This window comes from Lutra lutra, chromosome 14, assembly GCF_902655055.1.
Source record: "Lutra lutra chromosome 14, mLutLut1.2, whole genome shotgun sequence".
Classification (NCBI taxonomy): Eukaryota; Metazoa; Chordata; class Mammalia; order Carnivora; family Mustelidae; genus Lutra; species Lutra lutra.
In genome coordinates this window covers 35,810,413-35,823,436 of record NC_062291.1, presented here as the reverse complement: position 1 = coordinate 35,823,436, position 13,024 = coordinate 35,810,413, and the positions used below count along the sequence as shown (strand labels likewise).

Below are 13,024 nucleotides of genomic sequence, written 5' to 3'. Positions count from 1 at the left end.
AGTGATATTTGACCTACCCATGTCACACAGAATCAATGAGAATACAGCGGAATAACATCATATATGCGCTCAACCTACAGCATTCAACTATTTATGTGCCTGGGGGAGAAAAGAGAGAAAATAAATACATACTGTCTCCGTAAATCTGCTAATTTAGAAGTCAGAGCGGATATTTCCCCAAGAGAACGTAGAATGTCATCTCTCTCTTTAGGATCATCACATAATTCTGCTATCTTCCGAGCTTCAGTCAGAGCCCCTCGAATCTGTTCTTCTCCTTCTGGTCCTCCATTTGGATCTGCAAGCCAATTCTACATACACAGAAACAGAAAAGAAGCACACTGAGACCTCCTCATAAACCAGGGCATCAGAAAGATTTCAAAAGTAATCACAAGGCACACCAGTGATCACTTTTATAATGCTGATTCTAATTCTTTTACCCAGGTTCTTAGCTCAGGTAAAATCAAATCAATCTTTCATCTTCTTATAAGTGATTTATTTTCATCCCCATAAGCACAAACACTTTCACAAGCTTTATCTTATCTTTGACTTATATATTAATTGAACTTCCCAAACATTTGTGTTTCTCTGTGAAATGCCTGAAAATCGTTTTATAGGAGAGCAGCAGCAGAATACTTTAACCCTTTAGCATTGCTGTGACCAAACATAGCTGGGAATTTTAAGATGAAGACCGGTTTTTGTATACTGTGGTCTATACCAGGAGCTAGTAGTATTCTCTCGGTATTCAGAGTACTTCCTTTTAACTAAGCAAAGTATTCAAAACTAAGATCTCTATTTCAAATTATAGACAAACAGGAGTCTAAACTTGTGGTGGGAGCAGAAGGGTTAACATTGGTAATTGCAGGGAATCGGTCATCCCTTAGAAACACCTGTCACCCACCCACAGTAAATGAGACAGACAGACAGAGATGCAGGTTAGTTATGGAACATTTGTCATTTATTGCCCACCTCTCCTGAAAATCGTTACTACCTGAGCAGCATCAATCTTCTTGGCAATGCTCTGCTTGGAGTTGGTCATAGCTTCCAGCTTGCGAGCTGCATTTTCCACTTTTGCTGTGAGCACATCCAGACCCTGCGACACCTGCTGGGCTTTCTGCATGGCCACGGGTGAGGCCCCTTGTCCTCTGCTCAAAACAGATGTTGTCACTGTACTCTCTCAAATACTTACTGGCAAGATATCATGAGATGCACAAATATGCCATTTTTGTTAACCTGCTTGTCTTTCTCCTTTCCTCCAGTACATCTGGGATAGCACGAGAAAATGCAGAAATAAAGCAAAACACCCAAACCATCTACTTTCTCCTTTCGCTTTTAAAAAAAATATGCATTAGCTTTCTGGAACGGCAGTACCACTTTAAAGACCAGCCTGCAAATTTTGGTAATAATGATTCTCCTCTTGATGGTGATTACATAATCAAGTCTGAACTTCAGGGGGAAAATGTGCTTGTGATCTTCTTGCTATGGAGGGTTTGTTACCATAGTAATGTGTGCTTTGGGGAAAAAAAATCCCATTAGACTGTCTTATTTATGGGCAAGTATACACTGAAAATGTTTCAGAAGGTAATATGCACAGTGTTACTGAAAGCACACCACACTGTGACCAAGCAGATCTGTGTTCAAATCCTTACTCTTGGGAGCCATGAACCTTGTTTACAACGGGCTTCAGCTTTCTAACTTATAAAATGAGGGGTGGGGAGGTAACAGTTCTCGCCCTGCTTACCCAACAGAGTGGCTTTAAGCAAAAGGATTAACCTGGAAACACTACGGCAATAAAGCAATACAAATATATGTATGACTACTACTGTTATTGAAGTCTCATTATTATTATAATAAACCTAGTAAGAATCTTAAATGTCTACCTTCTACTCCTATGCAATCTATAAATATCAAAACAGTTGGTACAGAGGGGGAAAAAAATCACTGTTGACAAGAAACTGGTTTCCCGCCCCCCCCATCAAATTCCTGAAGAACTAATTTTACTATTTTCCTCTTTAAGGAGTGGTAGGCATTATTAGACACTTGTTTTCTCTTTGTAAGAGAATGTTCAAGTCATAATGAAGTAAGATTTGCTACTGTTTCATAAGCTCAGGTGTTTTAATCCACTCGGCCTAGTAAACTCTCCATGACAGGGTGACAACTTTATCAGCCGGTAGAATGGCAAGGCTTATATTCCTAACCTGACCTTCTGACTGTAGGATGAACTCCACAACATCGTTGCTTCTCTTAAATGCAGCATGGACCGGTCATTCATTTACTTGTCCTCTTAAAATTCATCTTTATTTTTCATCTACACCTGTATCTGAAATAATGAACTCAATCATATTAGTTGCCAGGTACTTATACTTGAGGCTTCCCTTTTATGTGCAGAGGAATGGAAGACTTTTGGGACCTTTTACAATTTAATTTGCTTTTTTCCTTCAACTCTAGTAATTCATGATGGAGAAACCTTTTTGGTATAAAAGTCTGGCTGTGAAAATATAAAAATATTTCTGGGCTATATAATTTTTCATTCAAAATAAAAGTTTACTGAGTCTCATGGCAGGAAAAATAGATCCTTACAACCTAGAAACCCTAGGTGACTGAAAAGAAGCTTATCAACGAGGAAATTGTTGCTGAGCCTCAGCCACGAAAATGTTAAACATGGAGGCATATATAAGAAAGGCTAACAGGGAGAGAGCTTCCTAATCTTTCACCAGGAAAGGACACTGCAGGCTCCAGTGTGAAGCAGGCCCATAACTCCTCATCATTGTGTGAGTCTTTTCTCTTTACAGACTTAGGGTTGGTCCCATACAGCAAACACCTTGTTCTCTTGCTCAAATTCATCTTTCTCTAAACACATACAACTGTGTATTTGAGAATTCCAAGTGAGAACTGTCTACCACACTGTGAAAAGGCTGCAGACAAAAGAGCCAGCAGTGAGAAATCAGAAGAGCCAAGAATCTTGTCAAGCTGCATTGGCATTTCTCCGAACAGGAACAGAACTCCTTTTTGTCCTCTCTGTAAAGTTCTTGTCATGCTCATGACAGGGGAGACTGCTTCCCAGCAGGAGAAAAAGGCTCATTGAGCTCAATGAGATCACATTTATTTATGTAGTTCCTTCTCCCTACAAGGTAGAGAGAGACTCTTGACCTGAAACTCCCGGGCTTCCAGACCTACCGCGAATCCACGAACGTCTGGAAATTATACACAATATTATATGGCATGTTTATGGGCCTCTTTTTAGGTACAGGTTAATGGCTTTCATCAGATTATAAAAATTACCTTGACCCAGAGAAGGTTAAAGAACCACTCCTTTAAGAACTCGTATTCTTGGGGAACCTGGCTGGCTCAATCAGTGGAGTGTGCGACCCTTCGTTTTGGGGTTGCCGGTTCGAGCCCCACATTGGGTGTAGAGATTACTCAAAAATAAATAAACTGAAAAAAAAAAAAGAACTATATATAGAGAGAGATATATAGATTTTTTTTTTTTAAAGTAATCTCTATATACAACATGAAGCTCGAACTCACAAGAAGATCAAGAGTCTCACTCTCCACCGACTGAGACAACCAGGTGCTTCTTAAGTCTATTCTGCTAATACATTTGAAACCAGGTCTAACAGTGCATGTTAGTAACGTGTCAAGGGGCGTTTCTGAGGCCTGTCTGTCTGTGTGGAGACCCTATACATTCTAATTATCCAAAAATGTTTCATGACATTCTTGAAGTCAAATTAAACTTCACCTATACTAGTATCTCAGCAACATTTCAGTTTTTCCCTAAACTCATATTACAAAATTTCATAAAAATTAGGATCTTTTAGACACTTCATGGACGCTGTGGATGAGTTCCAAAAAAGCCTATATTATCCTGAGGTTTTTTTTTTTTTTTTTAAAGATTTTATTTATTTATTTGCCAGAGAGAGCGAGGGAGAGAGAGCGAGCACAGGCAGACAGAATGGCAGGCAGAGGCAGAGGGAGAAGCAGGCTCCCTGACGAGCAAGGAGCCCGATGCGGGACTCGATCCCAGGACGCCGGGATCATGACCTGAGCCGAAGGCAGCTGCTTAACCAACTGAGCCACCCAGGCGTCCCATATCCTGAGTTTTCTTAATAGCAAACTATATATATTTAGTTTACAAAGGGAAAGTTCTAAAAGCAAGTCTTGAAGTAGGTAAAAGAATTATGAAACCAAATGAATAATGATGAAATAGAAACTCAAAAAAGCCTAGAAATAACCAACTTACACGATAACCCACTTAGCTGTTTTTTTTTTTAATAATGTGAAATAATTCCAATGTTTTCACTCTTTGTTTCTTTTTACCCATCCTTCATAAAACATACGCCTACCCATGCCAGACTTCACCACTTATTCATCGTAAGTCTACGGCTAGAAACTAAGATACTAGATTTCTATTCCAATTTCAACTTTACTACAAGGCATCTGCCTATTTTAAAAGTTTATCAAAGGAAAAGTTCACTTGGATCTCAAAAGAACAGAATATAATAATCTGTGTTATCCATTAGTCCAAAAGAACATAGTAAAATTAGCAGAGACCTGCTCTCTAAATCACTCTATCGAGAGTTCCACCTGATCCGTCACCTAACTAGGGTAAGAGCAGAGCAACTTTACCTGGCTCGGAGGTCAGCCACTTGATCAGTCATCTGCCCCAGCATTTTACAGGTTCCCAGGATCTCCCTGCGTTCTTTGCCTGCACAGAGTTCACCGACTTTTCCAGCTTCATCTAAGATCTGTCTGATGGCCTGCTCACCGGCATCCCCTAAAATAAAGAGACATTCAATATCTACACTGTTGATGCATTAATTATTTAGGAAGGATGCTTTACAAGTCATCTCATTCATGAAGGAATGGATGATTTTAAATGACAAGACAAGTGAATAGAAGACGATACATACGATCGCTAATAGCCAAGCAGTGCCCTTAAACCAGAGGGTGAGGTTTCAACCACAGATACTTCTAAAAAAAGACACTTGGAATCATATCCATCTGAGGATGATAAGAAGCTTGTGGTAAGAATATGGATGACAAAAATAGGCTCTACTCACTTAATACTATTTAGCACCTCTAACGTCCATTAAGCTTTTTGTATTCATTCAAATATTAATCTAAAACTGAATATTAGATTAGAAAATCCATAAAACCTAGCTCAATAATCCATTTGGGTCCTTATATAAGTCAACTTTGCTTTCTAATTCTTATTGGCATCACCATTTAATCTGCTTAATTAAGTACTTTGTTGACATAAATGGAAATCTGCCCAATGGGGACTAGAAGAGTTTTTATTCAAAATAATTACCTTTCCAATTCAGAGAAGAAGTGAACCAAGAATCTGGCAAAGAATGCCCAGTTCAGCTTGGCTAATTCCTCCATGGTGAGGGGTGACTAGTCATTGTCCTTTATCCTTCTAAGGACCAATAATGCTTCAATGAGTCAAAACTACCAGAACATGCAACATGCTCCTAAAAGTTGCAGTAGTTATCTCAGAATTATGAGATTATGGGAAGATTCATTTCTTTCTTTTTTTCTTTCTTTCTTTCTTTGCTTGATTTTTAGCTTTTTATTGTATCCATCAGAAAAGCAGAATCAGAGGATTACCTGGAGAGGCACTGGGGTCACGGAGCCAACCTTTGGCCTGGTTCAGTTTGGAGTCTATAGAGGCCAGTGCTCTCTTCATGGCTTCAGTGTCCTTTTGAAGAGAAATACAATTATATTCTTTGCAAAAACGGAGATACCATCATACAAAGTAAGACAGAAGAAACATTACAGCACTTAACATACAATAGCTAAGGGAGTCCTACGACAGCCTTGAAAATACTTTCATCACACCAGAATGCTTATTTCTGTCAAAATGCAGCATGGTGCATGCAAATCTTCAGTTAATTCTATTTTGTTTTCTGGTCTCTCTACTGCTAAACTGTGAAAACTGGTAAAAATCACTCAAGCCAAGAGATGCTTCATGTCTGCAGCAGGAAAAAGCCCTGTGGTCACATGCCTCGTTATTAGCCTTCCACTCCACATTCATCTACCACAGCCCCCGGCGCAGCTCCCCCTGCATCCGGGAAGCCTCATTAGCACGTGGCGCCACAAATCACAGTACTTTTACATCTTGCTCTGAAATACACAAACTCTCGGTGATGCTTTGCTACACTTAGTTAATCTGAAAAACTTGGCATCACTGGCTGGTAAAAAATTTGAAAATTTTAATCTAGCAATTTAGTTTTAATTCCACAAATAAACCACTCCATGTAATGCAAGAAAGAAGAAGTGTTATTCTGGCCTTCCCTGCCCTCCTCACCCTCCTCATTCTTGGTTCCCTTCACCATCCTAACTCAGAAGAAGAGGCAGGATAAAATAAGTGGGTCTCAGGTGACTGTTTACAATCAGGATGCATAATGGTTAGCATTAAACCCAGGACATAAGCATGAAAAGCTGAAGCAGACTTAAAAATACGCCAACTGTTTGTTGGAGTTTTTAAAATACAGAAGAATGTAGAGAACAATATAATAAATACTCATGTGTTCACTCACACAACTGACAGGCTGGCTATCTCGCAAGTCTCTAACACTTGAAAAGACAAGTGAGTGGGTGGCTCAGTCAGTTAAGCGTTAACTCTTGATTTCAGCTCAGGTCATGATCTCAGGGTCCTGGGGTCCAGCCCCAAGTCAAGCTCCACGCTCTGCACCAAGTCTGCTTGGGTGGGATTCTCTCTCCCCTCTCACTCCGCCCCTCTATCTGCTCACACTCTCTGTCTCTCTCTAAAATATAAAACAGAATAAAATAAAATAAAACAAAACAAAACAAAACAAAAAGACAACTGAACTCCCTTCTGCTCTAGGGAACTGACACTTACAGAGTTCTACACACAGAAGTACAGAGTTAACCTCTGAATTCTAGGCAATGCCCTGAGTCCCTAACTTTTTTTTTCACTTTCTGGTCCTGCAAAACTGGGGTTCTTAAAGGTGTGGTACCACTACTCTTCCACATGGGGGCACGAGGAGCATCCCCACTTCTGATCCAAACAAGACCCAGCACTAGGACAAAATAAGCGAGGACAGCGCTCAGAGGCTTAATTTAAGGTCAGTAGCCTGACCACAACTTTTCCAACGGACCTATTCAATTTTAAGGACTCTCAGCTTTAGGATTTCCTCCTTCCCAATCTAAACAGAAACAGATCATTCTCCTATTTTAACCTCGGCTACCAAAGGCTTCTAAACAGCAAATTCTCAGTCTCAGCAACTTAACAGAAATGAATTAAATTACTGAAAAAAATGTAAATAAAATTATTTTTTATTATCGAGTTATATGGAATTTTGGAGGTTATCTCTCAAAAGAAGGCACTGAGTATCTATTTTGAAATCCATTTGTAATTACTGCAAGTAGACAAATGGCATTTTTTAAGTGCTTTCATTCTCAAATGGCTCAATTATCTCCCCCCTCCATCTTGTCCTACGTTAATCTGCACAGCAAACCCTTTGTTTAAAAGTCAGCTTTGGCCTGATTCCAGATTAGCAAGACCCAAATCAATACCTGTTTAAAGAGAGGCTCAGGGAACTCCCAACCTCAGAGAATTAGACAGCCTTTAAGGTCTAATACAAATTACAGAACCTTGTCTAAGTACAGTAAGAAAAAAATTCACATCTCTTACGAGGGAGGTATGTGCACACTCTAAAGAGAAATTATATCCATGTAAAATGATTTAAAATCTGTTAACCATTTCTCTAACACATTATTATTTTTTAGAGTGAAAAAAATGAGATTGATTTCATTTCAAAAATCTAAATTCAAGGGGAACAAAGAGTAAATATTTTGTGTCTACTCTAGCATTAAAGGCTACTATTTGGGGGCACCTGGCTGGCTCAGTCAGTACAGTATGCAACTCTTGATCATGAGTTCGAGCATCATGCTGGATGTGGAGCCTACTTAAAAAAAAAAAAAAATCAAAAAGAAATAAGGCTAATAGTTTGGAAACTAACTTTAGTTGAGGATTTCTTACATATTAGGTTCTGTTTTAGATACTGTTACCCCTCATTACTTCATTGAACCTCAAATTTAAATATAATTTAATTTTACAAATTAAGAAACAAGGGCTCAGTCCTACAAACTCAACTGATCTCAGGTTTGCTGGCATCAAACCTATCTATTTTACATTAAATGAAACTCATGAATTTTTTCTTTTACCGGAAAGAGTGACTGAAGATTCTTCTAATCTTCTGTAATAGTCAGCAAGGCTTTGTCTTGTTGATTTTGGATTTGGTTAATACTGCCCAGAAAATAAGCTCTAGAAATCAAAATCCTAAACCTCACAACCCAAAATGACTTATTTTATTCTTCATTGCCCCAAAACAATTTGGAACATAATGGAAAAACTAGCTTTGCTCTATTCGGCACCCTCAAAAATCACTGTATTTTTTCCTCCCTAATAAAGCATGAATGGCCACCACACTTCAAGGAAAAAATCTAATTGTCAGGAAGTGAATAATTTACTTCTGAGTGAGAGATGATGTGACATCAGTAAGTTAAAATTAAGAGGTGCTCATTTTTCCCTAAAAATGACCCATGGCAAAGTTGAAATGAAGCTGCATTTTTTAAATTGGGAATTTCAGTTAGTTACCAAAGTTTTTAACGTTAGCCTGAATTTTCAACAATTCTGATGATTTAAAACACTAACTGAAAGGACCACCTTAGATTCTTTTGTCAGAGCAAGTTTTGAGTAATCATTTAAACATATTACACTTTAATGTCATATCTATTAAAGTAAAAATGTCTGTGGGAACAAATATTTTGGTCTTCTAAGAATCTCATATACACTTCTTTTGAAGGGCGGTATTTATTATGGCATTGACAGAACTGTCATAAGCAGCATAAGAATCCTAGATATGCTATAAACCAATTCACTGAACAACCAGGACTAGAAGTCAACTTTTTTTTTTAAAGATTTTATTTATTTATTTCACAGAGAGAAATCACAGGCAGGCAGAGAGGCAGGCAGAGAGAGAGAGGAGGAAGCAGGCCTCCCGCCAAGCAGAGAGCCCAACGTGGGACTCGATCCCAGGACCCCGAGACCATGACCCGAGCTGAAGGCAGAGGCCCAACCCACTGAGCCACCCAGGTACCCCTAGAAGTCAATTTTGAGATATACTTATAAAGAGTGAAATAACCATAACCTTGTGGTCAACCATACTATGTACTACAAAGCTTTCAGTTAAACCATGTCACACCTAAGTACCCAGAGTACAATGTGGGTACGAAATAGGAGAGAAAAACACATCTTCATTTGAGTATTTTCTCTGTAAAATCTCAAATTTGGGAAAGCAAAAGTCTCCACCAATCTCTTCTCTGGGTTTCTGTTGTTCTTTTTTTTTACCCCCCTTTAAAGAGTGAGTGTTAAAAAGACCAGATCTAGGCATGCAGCTTTGGGGACAGCTGGCAGGGATCTGGTCACCTCCTCCAAGGTCCCCTTTACAGTAAAGCTCTTAGGAGCTCAGGCTTTAAAAGAAAAACCACACTGGCTTGGCTCTGTCCCACATACACCAAAAGGTGGAAGGACAACCTTAAAAGAACTCCTTTTTATATGCTCTCCCAGGAACTGGAACACTCCTAAAATGTAATACAGAGTTAGATCTAAAGAACACAGAATAGTACGGAGAACCACAGATTTCCTCCTAGAGATAATCAAATGGAACTTTGGTAGAAAAAGTGAGGTCCTACAATGCCAGGCTCTAGAAAAATCTCAATATGGGACTAAGGACTCCCTCTTGTTTGCTGCCCAACCTACTCTCCCTTTTCCCACTGATACTTTCCCTCCCTACCCTTCCCACTCTGATGGCATTTCCACCCCTTAATCTGTGTTATAAACAAAGATGTTTCTGGAAAGAATAAACTGGGGAGTAGAACAAGATCTTACAAATTACATCAAAGTGACAAGAGAAAGTTCTCTACTCCTGAGACTTCTGGTAAGTTACCTTCCCAGGCTTTAGTTCCTCCTCTTTAAGAATACCTTCCCAGCTCTAAAATTCAATGCCAACTGTATGTGAACAATCAGATGTACCAACTGAAAGATCACTTGGATCAGAAGAGAAATGTCAATTGTTCTAACATTTTGTGCTTTTCTCCAATTTGAGGGGAGGAGCTAAAATATCATAAATGCCTGAATTTAACTTCAAGAGCTAAGTCCTTTACTATATTAGCTGCTAAAATAAAACACTCCTAGACTCATTAACAAGCTCACATGTTGTCAAATCACTATGTGTATGCCTGAAACTAATAAAACATTGCATGTCAACTATATTTCGGTAATAAAAATAAAACACCTAAAGTAGAATCATTTTAATTAACTGATCAATCTTAAATAATGTTTTATTTTCATAGTAGACATTCTAATAATAAAGAAAAAAACCCTCACATACTTATTTTTTCAAAAATGAAATAAAAATCAACCCTGAAACCTCAGCTGTCTGTAGTTAAGAACGAGTATTGGAGGCTCACATGTTCTAACCAATATTTCCTTCTTTGGTAGGTTACAGAAGTCTTCTGTGCAAGACATCTGAATCAGTCACTACATTTAGCCCACCACCAGCCTAGGCCCTCAGTGCTAGGAATTCACCACAAGAACTAATTCCAAATAATAGGAAGTATTGACTCAAAGTGCAGTTTAGAAGCGCCTACATAGGGTTCGAAAAATACTTAGCTTAAAATTTTTCTCACTTCCTCTTAATTCTCAGCATGCATCAAGAAACAACTAATATAAATATAAAAACAAGAGGGATTAAGTATAGATTGCTAAATTTACAAAGGGCAGAATTAGAATTGTGTGTAATCCACAAATTAGTTTGTTTCATAATGTACCCTAAATTAATTTTTAATGATCACTATACAATGACTGTTATTTCAGGGAGGGGACATTGTTATTTTTTTTTCTTTTCTTTTTTTTGAAAATTGTTATTTCCGAAACAAAATGAGCTCTTTAAACTCAAAGTATACTTTTAAATGTGTAACTCTGTCGTTTGAATGTAGGTATAAAAGGTAAAATAATCACCCACTGCATTGCCTCTTTAAAAACTTAACTTATTCGGCAAGACACGCTTTTACCAAAAATTTTTCCACTTACTTTCTTCCCCCACTTTTCTAGAGGAACCATCACTTTCCAGGAGAAAACTGCACCAATGGGGAAGCATGAAACAAGTATGGTAAGACAAAGTTAATTCTTAATTGGTAGGGTCGAGAGGAGGTAAAAGATAGCATGTGTTAAATAGAAAAGGGACCCAGTGGCCACAGACAGACACAAGGTCTGATTCATTTACTGCTTACAGTCGAGCAGTGAAAGATGCATAATGTTATTAAACTGAAAAATAACCAAAATTCTAGTTACCGGTTTCCATTTTCAAAGTAAAAATTTTTTTCGACTCACTCTTACAACTAATAGAAACAATCACACTTAAAGGCTAGGGGGAAGTAGAAAGTAAAGGGTGGGGATGGGGCGGGAAGTAAGATTTGTCATGTGTATCTTTTTATAGCATTTTGATTTTTGAACCAGGTAAATGTATAACAAAAACAAAATGAGATTTAAAAATAAACATTTCTTGCTCATTCTGATGTCATTATGTACTCGAGCTGCTTTGGGCCGAACTAATTTTATTTTCTTTCTTTCATTCTGATAGTTAAGGGTTGCAGAACCTGTCAACAGTCTGGTTCCTTCCAGAGCAGCATAAAACTGAGACAGCTACAAGAATGTCCACAGCAGGGACCAGGTCTGTTTCCCTTGTGTATCTCCCCAGGTGCCTCATCCTTGTCCTGAAAAACTCAACTGACCACATTTTTTGTAAAAAAGAAGCATCTCTCAATGGCACTGGCACTAAATAAAGCTCAGCAACCCCTATTTACTAGATGATGGTTAACTTTCCCCCTCCAAGCAGATAAACATTGAGAGTGTAAGGCCTGCTCCTCTTTTTTGCTATTTCTTTTTTTTTTTTTTTTTTCTTTTTTGCTATTTCTCATCTGCTAGAAGCAAAGGAGAGAGAATAAGGAAAGAGATTAGGTTAGGGGAAGGTGAGGTCATAGAGAACCATGGCTGATTCACAGCTTAGCAGAACATGCAGTGAACCACGGACTGAAGTTAGGAGAAATTTTAGATACACTTAACTTGTCCCCTTTTGATTTTGCAGGCTAGGATCACTGCGAAGGACAGGTGCCCCATCTAAATTCCTGAGCCTATTCATTTTCACAACGGGTTGAAAACCTCAATGACACATCTCTAAAAGCAAAATTCCAGAGCCTGCAAAGGAGACCGGGAAGAAATGCAAATAGAGAGATGACATCGGCGGAAGTTTCATTTCCCAAGAACAGGGCCCACACAGGCCACCTGGAGGTCACCCAGCTTACTGAGAGAAACTTGCCCCTCAAATGAAGTCAGTGGGAATGACCTGGCCAAAACGGTTCTCAGGAGCCTGTTCAAAAAGATGAAAGCAACCCACCAAATATAGAAAGCCTGATATCCCATCGTCATGTCTTTTCTTCTAATTTCCCCAAAGAAATCACTCAGTGTGAGCCAGAGTCACTCCACCCGGCACAGCCCTGAGTCCCAGATGAAATGACACTCGGACGAATATTCGAGCACAGTGTTACACACCGGCACACGGGAAAAGGCACAGCACACAGCACAAGAAAACCTCACAGACATGCTTTTTTCTCTTTTGAAGCGAAAAAGAGACTAGAGGGCAAGAGAAAGCTTACCTTCTAAATGTGAGAAAAAGAATAAAACAAACAAGAGAACAAAAAAAGATGCATAAAGAAGTCATAACAGGGAAGTGAAAGTTGTCAAATATGCAAAAGCAAAATTAAGTAAAATACCAAAGACTTAAAATGATTTCACCGTCTAGATTTAAAACATGGTCTGAAAACTCATTCAAGAACTTTGTGCCTCTGTGAACAAATCCAGAGTTAAGAGAAGCTAATTTCCTTCTGCATATTTAGATTCACTTTCTGGGCAATGTGATTTTTCAGACCCTGGCTCTGA

At 38.7% G+C, this 13,024-nt stretch overlaps 1 protein-coding gene across 4 annotated transcripts in view; it reads right to left on the bottom strand.

Moving 5' to 3' along the window:
• Positions 1-13,024, bottom strand: part of VCL (vinculin) — a 118,575-nt gene that overhangs the window by 31,688 nt on the left and 73,863 nt on the right. For 2 of the 4 annotated variants that reach the window (XM_047703482.1, XM_047703484.1), the window contains exons 7-10: positions 5,608-5,701; positions 4,624-4,771; positions 989-1,142; positions 133-308 (exon numbers count right to left, since the gene is read on the bottom strand). In XM_047703482.1, coding sequence (XP_047559438.1) covers positions 133-308; positions 989-1,142; positions 4,624-4,771; positions 5,608-5,701 — 572 coding nt within the window. The remainder of the gene's footprint in view (positions 1-132; positions 309-988; positions 1,143-4,623; positions 4,772-5,607; positions 5,702-13,024) is intronic. The other 2 variants (XM_047703483.1, XM_047703485.1) reach the window with 1 other exon arrangement.